Raw genomic sequence first — 13,352 nt, 5'->3', positions numbered from 1 at the left:
AAGAGATCCTGTGGAAGAGAGTAGGTCCAGGGGAAGAGGGCAGTGGTAGGGAGGGTGCGGTACCAGTGGAGGGGACAAGTGCAGGCTTTCCTTTTCCCCATAGTGACATCATGGCAAATTCCCAAACTGTACAAACCCGGCTCAGGTGACATCCAGCAGGGCCAAGTCAGCCGGGGCCGGGCTGGGGGACCTCGGTGCCAGCTGGAGGGACTGGGCCCCGCGCTCTGCAGGGTCAGCGCGCTGGGGGCGGGGTTCTGTTCCTCCTGCCCTCCGCGAGGACTGTGCCCTCGGCGGGCACGCGGACCAGCAGGATAGGGCTAGGGCCGGGGTTCTCTGGGCCAAGGATCAAGGTCCCTGGCTGGGGTAGGCTCGCAAGCATTCTGGTCTTCCCAACCCGGACTCTCAAGAGGGCGCAATAGAGCCTCATCAGGGAGCGAGAAACCGCGCCACCACAGCCGGAGGTGGGACTAGTCGTGTCCCCGCCCTGGGGCGGAGTTATATGGCTCTGAGGCCCGCCCTAAATCCTGAGGACTCTCGGAAGCAATCGTTCGGGGCGGAAGTTAGGAAGCCCCGAGAGCCAGGCAGCGGAAGTGGTGGCGTTACTCCTTGTCGGCGCGCATGCGTTATTCTAGTCACTTGCTGCCACTCTGTAGGCGCTTTTACCCTCCCTCCACGCGAGGGGAAGCGCGTACCCTTAGTCGTGGTAGCGGTCTCAGCCACTCTGCTACTCTCGTGGCTGTTTCACCATGGCGGGCATCCTGTTTGAGGATATTTTTGATGTGAAAGACATTGACCCGGAGGGCAAGAAGTTTGACCGAGGTAAGTGAGGTGTACGTAGGGGCGGTTTAGGGAAAGGGGCTAACCTCCTCGGGGACACGCCCCTGGGCCCCTTGTCCACCCCACCCACGTGGCCTGCCCCTACCGGCAGTTCCTGATAGAGGACTCTCCCTCGGGAAACATTTTATAGATGGACAACGGAGACTCGGAACTCTGCCTGGCTTCACATATGCTGTGCCCTATGCCTGGCTGGCTTTTTCTCATGGTGCTGATAAACTCCTGGGCACCTTTCTAATCGCTCCTCACTCTGAGCTAGGCGCTGTATCGAGCACCTTACACACATTTTGTCCTACCTATTCCTTTCAAGAGCCTCCATGAGGTAGGTGGTGACTTGCCCAGTTTGCTCCTAGAAGTTAAGTAACCTACCCAAGGCTACATTGTGAGTAATCAGACTTCAGAGCTTGTATTCTTGTAGTGTCCTAAGAATTTTAGTTCTTGACGTCCTCCCTTAGTCAGAATTGACTGATTGCTATACACGTCTTTATTCTGTTACTGATCAACAATTATTGAAGTGTTCCTCCTATCTGATGTCTCTTCCTTTGATTGGAGACTGAGATGTTCTTCGAGACAAACACCAGTTCTTACAAGTCCCGATAATCCACTCAGCACAGCAGCCAGCACCGAAAGACAAACCTTTGGATGAACGAATAACTTGCCCAAAGTCAAGGTTGTTTCTTAATCACCCAGGCAGGCCTAGAACCTGGATATTATTTATTGCCAGAGGACCTTTGTTTTTTTCTGGGATTCTGTCCACTTGCCATAGTTTTCTTCCCTTTCTTTCTGACATGTCTGGTTCTGCATTTCTCTGAGAGCAGATGAGAGGCTAGTGGATGCAGACTGGGTTAGACTGAGTGTTCAATTACATATAATCCCCCAAAGCAGGGTCTGTAGCGTTTCCTGGAGCCTGGCAATTACCTATGCCACTCTTTTCTCTGCTTCCCTCCAGTGTCTCGACTACATTGTGAGAGTGAATCTTTCAAGATGGACCTAATCTTAGATGTAAACATTCAGATTTACCCTGTAGACTTGGGTAAGTATTGAACACAGACAATAACAGGAGGCTTTTTGACATTTTAGCCGTTCTTCACTCCCAGGTATTGCCATTATTTTCAGGTGACAAGTTCCGGTTGGTCATAGCCAGTACCTTATATGAAGATGGTACCCTGGATGATGGTGAATACAACCCCACAGATGATAGGCCTTCCAGGTGAGGAAGTTAAGAAGGGAGCACTTGAAATATGCCTGAAGATTAAGTAGATAAGTAGTATGAAAAGACCCTTATTTAATTTGTGGAATAAATGATTATCAGCAGAATCTGAGTAACCTTAAGGAAATTGCTGCACTTAAGAATTTGAACAGCCAGGTGTTTATCCAAGCAGTAATTACGTGCTTGTGGGTTGTAGTTTATTGATGGCTAAGGAAATGACCACTGAGTGACCTAAGCTGTGTGAACCTTGCATCTTGGGAGAGAGTTTGGTGTGATGGAAAGGCTTTGGAATTCCACGGAGTTCAGATCTCAGCCCTACCACTTACTTGTTGAACAACCTAACCTCTTTCAGCCTCAGTTTCCTCACCAGTAAAGTATGGATGGTCCTGCTTTGCTCATTGGGTTGCTGTGAGGACTAAATGGCATTGTATCTGGAAGACGTCCGTTTTCATAATGTTGACACTTAGTTATCAGTTACCATTATTAAAGGGCCTCTCGTTATTGTTAACTACTTTTTTAAGAATAACCTTGCTATTGTTGTTTCACAGGGCTGACCAATTTGAGTATGTAATGTATGGGAAAGTATACAGGATTGAGGGAGACGAAACTTCTACTGAGGCAGCAACGCGTCTGTAAGTTCCATGGTCTTGTGAGACCCTTGTCCCCCTGCCTTGGGCCATGCTCTGAAAATCTGGGCCGTGCTCATGTTTCCTGTGTCTCTCCCCAGGCACCTCAGACCTAGGCAGGACCCAGAAGGGGACTGTTCTGGGAATAGTTTCCAGTCTGAAATGTAGGCTGCTCACTTGGCCCTTTGTCAGGACCTCAGGGCCCAGGGGTCCAAGTGAGAAGCCGATGATCTTGCTATGTGAAGTGCAAAGGCAGGTTGCTTCCCCAGGAACTAAATGCAGCATTAAGTGATTAAACTGCTAGACTTTTTTGGTTTTGTTTATTTGTGTGTGTGTTTTGCTACTCTGCAATCCAATCCCTAGTTCTTTGGTTTCCCTGCCCAACTATTTTAGCTGTTCTTTAAAATCTTATTAAAACAATATGTGCTCTTGGTAAGAAATTTGAAAAGCAGAGAAGTAATGTGAGGAAGCAAAAAAAAAAAAAAAAAAAAAAAAATCACCTATAATTCCATACCCAAAGGGAATCTTTCACATAAACATTTTTGAGTATTCTAGGTTTTTTCCTGTGTACTTTTTTTTTTTGAGATCATGTTGTTTGTTCTCTTTTTTTTTAGTATTTATTTAGTTTTGAGAGAGAGAGTGCAAGTGGGGAAGGGGCAGAGAGAGAGAGAGAGAGAGAGAGAGAGAGAGGGAGAAACAGAATCCCAAGCAGGCTCTGTGCCATCAGTGCAGAGCCCAAGGTGCATCTTCACCTCATGAACCGTGAGATCATGACCTGAGCCGAAACCAAGAGTTGGACGCTTAACCGACTGAGCCATTCAGGCGCCCCTTCTGCTCTTTTTGCTTCAAGTTATGTAAAATGGGTTTCCCTATGTCAGTTTAAGGCTTTTCCTAAACATTTTAATAGCAGCATAACATTCCAGTAAATGGATCTATCTTAGTTCATTTGATCATTTCCATTACTCTGGGCATGTAGCATTTTCCACCTTTGTTTGATATCCGGAATACTGCTATGCACATATCTGTGCATTCATCTTTGTCTGAATTTTGGTTCCTAATGACCAGACGCTAGAAGGGTGCCTCTCTTTCTTAAGCTGGGATGGGGAGCCACTGGGTAGCCGCTCCAGAGCTTAGACTCATGGGACTGGGGCCTTCCATTTCAGCTCTGCCTACGTGTCGTATGGGGGCCTGCTCATGAGGCTGCAGGGTGATGCCAACAACCTGCACGGATTTGAAGTGGACTCCAGAGTTTATCTGCTGATGAAGAAACTGGCCTTCTGAAGCACCCAGGAAGCCAACCTTGCTGCTTAGTCACTTAGGGCTTGGACATTCATTCATTCAAGCCTGAGGAGCGGTAACTGTTGACCACCTGTTCAGGAGGGGCTGTCTGTCTGCCCACTGTGGGTGCATCTTTAGGTGGTCTGGACTCCATGGGAAACTTGCCTGTGAAAGACCCAATGGGAGAGCTTAAAATGGATGAGAAGTTGTTTTGTGTGTATATGATTTTTAAATTAAACTTTACTTTTTCAGATCCGTTTCTGCCCTGCCCTTAAAAAAAGTCTTTTGCATTTACCCTAAAATCATTTTTTCTACTTTGCCTGTGGTATATTTCTGGCCCACAGCCAGATGATCACATGTCAATGTAGGATCTATCCCAGCCTTTTGGTATCTGGGTTTAGGGTTATCTCAGCCTTCTGGGTAACTACCCCAACATTTATCCTCCAAAGTGATTTTCTGTCTGGGAGAGTGTTGTGCTTTTGGCTCCTGAGGGCACCCCAGCACCGGAAGATACCACCCATTTGGCATAGAATTTTGAATGGGCAAGGAGCCCTGCTTGTGTCCTTCCAACACTTTAAGTCTCTTAGGAAGTCAGATCACGTTGATTTAAATGAGTCACTTGCATATCCTGGAAATGTCCATCATTTTTGTGGAAGCTTTGAGTGGAAGCTTTTAGATACAGGCATGGGACATGACTATGAAGAGAATAGGAAGAACAGATTTGGTGGTTATAGGAACAGGTGGAGGAGCTAGGTGTCTGCTCTACATTGCATTACTGCAATGCAGGGAGGGAGGGTGAGTGGTGGGGGTTCTCACCAGTACCACTGAACAGGCAGCTGCTGCACAGACCAGTGAAGTGGACAAGGCAGCAATACCAATGAGGCTGGCAGTCCAGTTCTAGGACAATGGAGCAGCCTGACTGCAGTCCCTAACTTAAAACCGGGCAAAAACAAAATGGAGGAAATGGTGATGCTTGTAGAAGCACTCCAGAATATGAGCTGGCTTTTCAGCCTGGCATTTGAGGTCTCTGAGAAAGTCTCTGGACTCTTATTTCCCCTAGGAGATTCAGGGTAACAATCCAGAAAGATTGTGAGTGTGTATTAAGCAGTTTTCTCTTTTGATCTCCTGGTTTTGCCATGGGAGCTGGTCCCCCTGCTGGGATGCCTGGGGTATTTCCTTCCCTATCATTTTCAGGTCTTTACATGAGGTGTTAGAAATAGTATTTAGGGAAATGGGTTGAAAATGGATGACCTCTGCAGGGGGGAGGAAAAGGTGTTTTGCTTTACTGTGTGTGTGGGGGGGGGATGGACAGAAGGTGCAATGGGGGTTGGAATGAATTTTCATGGACTCGTAGAACTTTTTTACGTGGAGTCAGATTTGGGGTTTTGGAGAAGGCTGGATTTAGGTTAGAGTGGGAAAACTTAATTACCAGTAATAGTTTGTGGGGTAGCATAGCAGACTATCCTGGCTATCCTGGGTAGCAGAAGAGAGAACTGGCATGCAGTTGAATAGAGAGAAGAGTGTTCTGGTTGTCACAGTTTTTTGCTTTTTGTGTAAAGGGAAGAAGGGATGGAATAAGTCTGACGATGTTTTGGGAAGGGTAGATTCTCAATATGGACAGATTAGTTCACATTGGAGAAGCCCAGGAGTTATTTGCATTTGCCCTGAAGTAAGTCCAATGCCGATACTGGATGCCTGGAACTTACTGGCTATATACTTCTTGCAGTTTTGCCAACCTTGTCTCTCATCTGACTGTGCTGAGAACCCTTATTAAGCCTTTGTCTTTGGTCCCTTCGGCATATCTTGTTCTGGGTGCTGACTCTTTCATGTGCCAGAAGGTTCTTCATTTTGATCATTACATTTAATCCAGGTTAGTATTTCAGTAAATTACAATTTCTACTTAACCATTCCCTTGACTGCATGCTGGAATTTGTAGTGTGGATGAACTGTTTTCTCCCATGCAAAAACTGACACCATCTGAGATGCGTACACTTTTGAGCTTTGTGCATTTGTTGATTCCTTCTCCATGGCAACTGTTCTATCCATGATGGGAGAGAAGGACACCTGGAGATGTCTAAGTTCGTCACCCCCTCCAAGAGCTTTTGGTTTTCTACTCAGAACTTTTTAATTGTTGGTCTGTTTACTCCCCCAAGACTTGGAAATCTTTCCTGGTATATAGAATCACTGAATGATCTGTTGGACAGTACACCACACTGGGGACCATATGGGCTCTGGTCAGCCTAGGGTTTCTTCTTTTCTTGCTCACAGGGCTATGTAAGCATTGAGAAAATGCCTGGCTTCTCTGAGCCTCAGTTTCATTGTCTGCAAAGTAGAGATGATAATCCCAAGGTGATAGAGTTGTGTGAGCGCTATAAAAGGTAACATACGTAAGGTTCCCGGCATGCTGGCTTTCATTTCTTCTATTTTGGAATACCTCTAGTGATCCTGGGGTATCTGGCAGTGTTTGGAACTCTGGATTCCTGGCTGTTTTACCTACATGGTCGTCTTTCCTTTGGGGAGTTGCGGGGAGGGAAGAGGAAAAAGCTGCTATTAGTTTTCCTACAGGAGCCTCTGGAGGTAGTGTTGACCTGTGCAATGGAGTTTTTGTTTTGGGCAATAATAAACCTCTTCAGAGGCACCACAGCAGCATTTATTTGCAAGGCCCCATAAGCCTGGCTTCTCTAGAGAATCCTTAGCAGAGTTCATGGTGGTCACATAGGGCAGCTTCTTAGATACTGTGTGCTTCTGGGATTGGGAAATGAGCCTTCAACTTGTACTTGTCCCTCCTGCTGTGTGAGCCCTAGGAGACTGACTCTTGCCACTTCCTGCACTTCCCCCTGACCTCCACAGGAGGGAGGCAGGAACCCGTGCCTGGCAAAGCTTCCTGCTGAGCTGCTGAAGCTCTCGCTGTTTGCTCAGCTGTCACATCCAGGTTTTGTCTTGACTGAACTGTCTGCACAGCCTTACCTGGGGTGTGAGGCTCTCCAAGGCTTCCTGTTAACTTTTTGGGAGGGGAGGGAAGGGGGAGATCTATTGCCCCCTGAGAAGAACATCTCTTTCCTTTGCTTTTCTGTTAGCTTTTGGGTGTTCTTATTTATTCTTTATTTATATAGGCTCAGTTTTGTTGATTATGTAGAGACGGCCTTTCTGAGAGACAACTTCTCATTCATTTTTCAAGAGTAAGGATCTCCTAAGAAAAGGAGATCAGAGCCCTATTGAGAATGATAGTAAAGGGGAGAAAGACACTAACCTTAGTTCTGAGGAAAAAAAATCAAAGCTCTTTTTTCTCTGTTTTCTGACATAAGGTTAGTCTCTACCTCTGTTCAGAAGCCAGGCCAGACCAGCCTTTTGCATAATTACTGTATGAAAAAGAGCACGTAGAGAATTAGCAAGCTGTAAATTTGTGCGGAAAATAGACCAAAGATAACTAGACGCTCTAGTGAATATTATTGATAGCTTAAAAAAATAGCTTCTGAAGTTTTACATTATACAGTGAAAAATGATCCCCTTTTCTGTCCTGTGTATCCCGCTTTAGCAGGGCTTTGGGTTTCAGGTGAAAGCAGGAAATCTGGTATAACTTGATTCCCAGGGCCTCCCCTCCGGTTAAGGGAACTTTACATGGGAGACAGTGCTGAAGCTGGCAGGGCCCTAGTACCTTACTCCTCCTGAGACAGATTCTGGAAGTGAGGGTGGGGTGCAATTAGAAGAGGACTGGCAGAGTTGGGTGTGACAGAGGGGTCAGGAAGTGGAGTCTGGAGCTGGATTGGGGGAGTGGGTGAGGTGGGTGAAGGAGAGAAGAGTGTGTATTGCCCAGTAGGAGGATGGGTTGGGGAAGGAGAATATCCAGGCCAGAGGTCGGGTGGCAGGGAGCTCATGTCTGAAGTTCCTGGAAGGATGTCTGGGGCTCCTAGAGCCCTGGGTGAGGGTCCAGGAAAGAGTCCATGAGTTCCAGTCAAGGGTCCATGTGTCCTGTTCACGTGTCCAGGGATTTGGTCTAGGTACCTGGAGGTTTGGTTCAGCCGACCAGGAATCTTGGCTCTGAATCCCTGCAGCCTCTTCAGAAGTCCAAAGCCAGTAGTTCTGGCTGAGACACGGGAGTCTGTCTCCAAAAATCCAGAAGTCCTGTTTGGGAGCTTGTGTAGTGTGAGGACTACAGAGGTATTGCTTGGGCCAGCTGTAGTGGGCAGGGCCTGCTTGGCACAGAGAGTGGGCCCTACTACAATCAGCAGGAAGCGCACCTTTCCTCGGAGCAGTTGTTGGAAGCTCAGGAATATGGCATTGGGATCCTTGTGAGCTGTGGTCCTGCCCTGTGGAGGAAGCTGTGGGCAGAGGATGGGCCTGAGGCCAGAGATCTGGGCCAGATATCATGTCTCTCTCGTCTATAGGGAAAGATAAGGTGCCAGCACCCGGACTTTATGGTTCGGGGAAAGCACTCCTTAGTAGGTCAGCTCTGCTACCCTCAAGATTCCCAGAATTCTCCTTTCTTCCCTCAGGTCTTCCAAGGGGGCTAAGTCAGCACAGGACAGTCTCTGTAGTCCCCTTGACTCAGGATTTACTTACCTGGGTTCCTAGGAGGCCCTGCAGGGCCCCAAGGAGGAGGCGGACCTGTCCAGAAAGCTGTCCCAGGAGGGATGAGAGGCAGGTGGGTCCCAGTTGTCCCCGTGCTGCCATTACTCCCTCCAGCAGAAGGGTCGCGGCTCCCAGAACGTCCTGTGCCTTGGTCTGCTCCTGCAAAAGAGATGGAAGGGAGAAGGGCCCGCTTCAAAGGGCATGCTAGTAGTGGGTGGGGAGCCCGAGGAGTAGCCAGGGGGATGAATCATAGGAGCTGAGAATTGGACAGGACCAAAGTCCCACCCAGCACAGGAATTCCTTCAGAGTCTCCCGACAATTGGTCATCGGCCTCTACTTGAGTAACTCCGGTGTCCAGTAACCCAGCCTGGTCTCATGCTTAATTTCAGTCAGAAAAGTTCTTTTTTCCCCTTATATGCTGAAATCTGAGCTGTTACAGCTTTTACCTCTGGGTTCTAGTGTTGCCAGTTCACTCTTTCTGCTACAAAATCTTAGGGTCATATGGTTTTTTAAAACTTAATGTAGAGATAAGGCCATCACAGAGATCATAAAAATGAAGGAAGGGGGGCTTACTGATAAATGGCAGACACAGAACTGCAAGGGATCCCTAGGGACCACCCTTCATCCCTGGCCCAGTCCCCCTGGAAGACCTGAGGGAAGAGAGGCCATTCTGGGGATCTTGAGGATAGAAGAGCTTGATCTTAAAAGGCGTGCTCCCTCCCAGGTTTCCTGAGCCTCAGACTAAAGCACTTCCAGCCATACCACAAGACTACCACTTTCCTCCAAACTACTCAGACAGCACCCCCCCCTCACCGCCCTTTTTTAAGCCATTCCTCACATAACCTGTTTTCTAGCTTCTCACTGTTCAGGTTGCTTCTTCCTTCTGGACACATGCTAGTTTAATATGGTCCCTCTGAATAAATTAGCATTTATCTTGAGGAGGATGTCTGGTACTCAGTCCAGTACCGTTAAGTGCAATCCATTTACTGTTTTTTAGGAGTATTTCCACAATGCGGATGCTAGACATCTAAAACCAGCTAGAATCACTAGCTTTTTTTTTTTTTTTTTTTTTTTTAAATTTTTTTTTCAACGTTTATTATTTTTGGGACAGAGAGAGACAGAGCATGAACGGGGGAGGGGCAGAGAGAGAGGGAGACACAGAATCAGAAACAGGCTCCAGGCTCTGAGCCATCAGCCCAGAGCCTGACGCGGGGCTCGAACTCCCGGACCGCAAGATCGTGACCTGGCTGAAGTCGGACGCTTAACCGACTGCGCCACCCAGGCGCCCCTCACTAGCTTTTAAAATAGCTGCTGTTTGAGGTCAACTCCGTCCTCCCAGATCTTTTTCATAGTAAGTTCTAGGGCTGGAAGTTTATATAAAGGAAGTGGGGGCATCGTGGCCTGGAAGCTGGAATAGGACTTTATTTAATTACTTTGAGTAAATGTACAGTTTTATATATATCTCTGTTAAATTTTACCTTGTTTTTGACCTAGCCTTTCAGCAAGTTGAATCTTGGTTCTGCCTTTTGTTATTTTAGCGGTGCTTCCCAGTTTTGTGTCATCTGAGGATGACAGATCAGTCTTCCTTCTTCATGCTAACTTAAGAAGGTTGCACGGGACTAGGTCAAAGGCATGGCCATAAGCGACTTTTATCCAGCTTTCCTTGGTGTTCAGCTTTGAATCTATTTTAACATACTAGGACTGTAAGTCACCTTGTCCAGAGGACAACATCATAGTGGAATGTAGATTAGGTTAGGGTGGCCAAGCTGAAAGTGAGATATTCTTAGGGGGCTCAAGAATTTTAAAGAATCCATGGGAAGCAGTACAAAACTGATGAAGACAGGATTTAGGGAAACTAAAGGAAGGAATGACTTTCTTACCTTCTGGGTTTTCCATTCTCCCAGGCTAAAGTCCACAGCAGGCAGCAGGACAGGTGTGGACAAAGGGTTAACGTCTGGGCACTGGCTCTATTGAAAAAGATGGGTGGTGGAGAGGTGGAGAAGGGAGCTCAAATAAAGGGGGGGGGTATGGTGACCCCCGTGACCAAGATAGACTTCCATGAGCAATATATATCCAGGCTAGAGCTTTTAAAATGGGCTAGATTGCAAATCGTAATCCTTGTCAAGGAGTGGTGATTGGGAGGCAGTGATCTCACCAAAGACAATATGGGGACAACAGTGCTTGGATCATGGAGTGAGAGGAAGTGATGGGAGTAAGGGCGTCTAACCAGTTAATGGGTAGAGGGGTGAGTGCTGGGAGATTCTCACCAATTTGCTGTGAAGGACATGGGAATCACGAAGCAGTTTATTTAGGAGACGGGGGTCACAGGCTGGAGGAGCCGGAAGGCATAGATTCAGTCTTGCAGTTAGGAGAAGCATGACCACGAGGAGCAGTTCTTAGATGAGAAGTGAGGTTGAAAAAGAAGAAATCACTGTCAGGTGGTGGTCCAGAAATTCCCATTTAAGACCCAGACTTGAAATCCAGGGAATTTGCCTTTCAGAAGCCTTATTCCCAGGAGATTGGGTTCCCTCAGCCCTCCACCCCTGCAGCACATCTCCTTTGTCTTTCCTCTCTAACCATGTTCTGATTTGGCCCTAGGTCCCTCCAGTGTGTTCTTACCAGTCAGCTCCATTCTGGCCACGCTGTCTGGTTGGAGTGGCTCCCTGGATGGGGCCTCTCCCCTGAATCCTTCCTGGGGCCATGGAGGCGGCTTGGGCTCTTGCACTTCTTGCACTGTGGGGCACAGGTGGGCTGAGGAAGAGGGTCTGGAATCTATCCTGCAAGTGACAGGAATAATGAACATTTAATCAGGTGTCAAGGAAAAGACTGCCTGTCTGGGGGGAACAGCTGCTGGGAGGGTGTGAGCCGCCGACCAGCCTAGAACTGCTAGAGCTCTGACTGTTCCCAGGTTTCCGTGTGAGTGCAGCATATTGCATCTCCTTTTTGTCAGGCTCCTTGGTGAACCTCTGTGGGGCACCAGCCCCCTGCTGAGAGCAGAACAGAATCTGTACACACACACACACACACACACACACACACACACACATATCTTAACTGGCCTCAAATTCTGAGCAACCTTGGTTATTTGGTTGGAGACAATCTAGGATGGGGAAAGGGAACAGAAGTATTGTGGCATAAGCCCTGGAGAAGAGGTTGGAAAGCTGGATACAGGGTCAAGGTGAGGAGCTAGTAAACACGTGCAATGTGTTGAGGGGTGGCTTGGGGAGTGGGGCTGAGGAGGTGAGTTGGGCAAAAACAAAACTGGACTACTAGGGGTTGGTGATTACAAGATTATGAGAAGGCGGTATGGGAGCAATGAACCTATCATTCTCTTTCCATTTACCCCCACCCAAAAGCCTCTTGGAGTTTTTCTTTACACTCCCAGTTCTGAAATACTGGGTTATCCAAGGTGAAGAGATGGGCTAACAGTCTTGGGGCTTGCCACCTGAGGCAAGATGCCCAGGAATGGGCACCTGCTGAGTGAGGTACCCACCTTACACAGCTTACCTCGCCTTGGACACCCACCGTATCCATCTCATAGCCCATATCTTCCTCCCTGCCCCCTTTGCAGAACCCTTCCAGTTCCTTTGCAGGACCCCCCACATGGCCTCCTCCTTCTTTGACGAGTAGTGCAAAGAGGCCTGCACCTGATTCAATATTGGGATTTCCTGTAGGTCTGTCAACATGCATGAGCCCTCCTCCCATTACCCTCTCCTTCGTCCCAGCTTCTCCGGTCCCACAATTCAGAACCTTAAGCTAACTAGGAATGGCTGGGTAAGAATGGGGATTGGATCTGTGTCCAGCTTGATGCTATGTGTCCTAAGCCCTAAATGTGCCACCTTTCTTATTTTCTCCCTGAGCACATGTCCCCTTTCCTTAGGACCCGCCAGGACTGCTATATTCCTCCAAGTCTGAGATCAGTCCCTCAGAACCCAGCACCCCACCCCCTACCCCTGCTCTGTCCTGCTCCTCCCATTCTGGGAAGGCTACACTCTTCTCGACAAAGGTCAGTGCCTGTAGGTTCCAGTTTGCCTGCCCCTCCCCCAGCTGAAAGCCCAATTCCTCTTTCCTGTCCTTCCTACCCTCACTTACCTCCAAAACCTGCTTGCCACTCACCGGGTGGAGAAGGGCTCCAGGACCCAGGTGCACAGCAGGCAGCCCTCTGGGGTGCAGATGGGTAGGAAGACATGTAGTGTTGGGGCACAGCCCCTCCACAGCAGTAGGGTCACACGCCTGCCCAGGCCACTTCTGCCCAATCAGAGAGCAGGGAGCTACCAGACACTGGCGAAGGCCCCCGGAAGTGACGCCTTCTCCTCCCACCCGCACTGAACATGGAGCCCCTGCCTGGACCATGGTCCACCAGCGGAGCCCAGCTCTTCCACCCACGCACACCACACAGGATTTGAACAGAGGGATCCATCTTTTTCTAGGAGATGGGAAACCTGGGGCCTGGCTGGGGAAGGAGATGAGAGGGGAACAGGGTTTTTTTCTAGGAGGAATCGGGCAGGACATTTTTGTTCCTGGGGAAGAGTCACAAAGGTCTGGTTCTGGTTTTAGATATATTGGTGGGTTTTTCAGTTCTTGACTGGCTAAATTTCTTTTCACCTGCTGTTGAAATCCATTAGGGCTCTTGCTTTTCTGCTTTTCTTTCCTATAACCCTCTCGGAGTCATGTCTTATTTCCCCTTTCCCAGTGGGAATGTGGGTATTGCCCATTTTAGAGAATGACACTGTCATTGGTCAGTGTTGTGGGGAAAGCGTTTGGACAATTTGAGAGGATTGCACGGTGAGGGCTGTTTGTGGTGGTGGTGGTAGGGAGGGGGTGGGGGTGAGGCT

The 13,352-nt window shown here is 48.3% G+C and overlaps 2 protein-coding genes across 6 annotated transcripts; one reads left to right on the top strand and one right to left on the bottom strand.

The window, feature by feature from the left end:
* Window positions 1-569: 569 nt before the first annotated feature.
* On the top strand, window positions 570-4,204 carry POLR2H (RNA polymerase II, I and III subunit H). 2 transcript variants are annotated; one of them, XM_043594744.1, is made up of 5 exons: window positions 570-819; window positions 1,784-1,867; window positions 1,951-2,044; window positions 2,593-2,676; window positions 3,834-4,204. In XM_043594744.1, the coding sequence occupies exons 1-5, from the start codon at window positions 747-749 to the stop codon at window positions 3,949-3,951; spliced, it is 453 nt and encodes a 150-aa protein (XP_043450679.1). In that variant the 5' UTR covers window positions 570-746; the 3' UTR covers window positions 3,952-4,204. The 2 variants fall into 2 exon arrangements, with proteins under 2 accessions (XP_043450679.1, XP_043450680.1); XM_043594745.1 differs by lacking the exon at window positions 570-819 and adding an exon at window positions 1,369-1,504.
* A 3,172-nt stretch (window positions 4,205-7,376) lies between these two features.
* Window positions 7,377-12,947, bottom strand: THPO (thrombopoietin). 4 transcript variants are annotated; one of them, XM_043594734.1, is made up of 6 exons: window positions 12,634-12,947; window positions 11,137-11,294; window positions 10,785-10,912; window positions 10,398-10,484; window positions 8,509-8,676; window positions 7,377-8,267 (listed from the first exon to the last, which is right to left on the bottom strand). In XM_043594734.1, the coding sequence occupies exons 2-6, from the start codon at window positions 11,147-11,149 to the stop codon at window positions 7,605-7,607; spliced, it is 1,059 nt and encodes a 352-aa protein (XP_043450669.1). In that variant the 5' UTR covers window positions 11,150-11,294; window positions 12,634-12,947; the 3' UTR covers window positions 7,377-7,604. The 4 variants fall into 4 exon arrangements, with proteins under 4 accessions (XP_043450669.1, XP_043450671.1, XP_043450668.1 ...); XM_043594736.1 differs by lacking the exon at window positions 12,634-12,947 and having other exon boundaries at window positions 7,377-8,070; window positions 8,187-8,267; window positions 11,137-12,619; XM_043594733.1 differs by lacking the exon at window positions 12,634-12,947 and having other exon boundaries at window positions 11,137-12,618.
* Between the last annotated feature and the right edge of the window lie 405 nt (window positions 12,948-13,352).

This window comes from Prionailurus bengalensis, chromosome C2 (assembly GCF_016509475.1).
Source record: "Prionailurus bengalensis isolate Pbe53 chromosome C2, Fcat_Pben_1.1_paternal_pri, whole genome shotgun sequence".
NCBI lineage: Eukaryota > Metazoa > Chordata > Mammalia > Carnivora > Felidae > Prionailurus > Prionailurus bengalensis.
This window is presented reverse-complemented; position numbering and strand designations above follow the sequence as displayed.

Bases quoted from the DNA above. Each gene is read 5' to 3' on its own strand.
- POLR2H (XM_043594744.1), top strand. From the start codon at position 747: ATGGCGGGCATCCTGTTTGAGGATATTTTTGATGTGAAAGACATTGAC. The intron at 1,868-1,950 runs GTAAGTATTGAA...CATTATTTTCAG, and splicing joins GATTTACCCTGTAGACTTGG to GTGACAAGTTCCGGTTGGTC. The intron at 2,045-2,592 runs GTGAGGAAGTTA...GTTGTTTCACAG, and splicing joins ACAGATGATAGGCCTTCCAG to GGCTGACCAATTTGAGTATG.
- THPO (XM_043594733.1), bottom strand. From the start codon at position 11,320: ATGTTCATTATTCCTGTCACTTGCAGGATAGATTCCAGACCCTCTTCC. The intron at 10,485-10,784 runs GTGAGAATCTCC...CTTTTTCAATAG, and splicing joins ATGTCCTTCACAGCAAATTG to AGCCAGTGCCCAGACGTTAA. The intron at 8,677-10,397 runs GTAAGAAAGTCA...TCTCTTTTGCAG, and splicing joins GAGAATGGAAAACCCAGAAG to GAGCAGACCAAGGCACAGGA.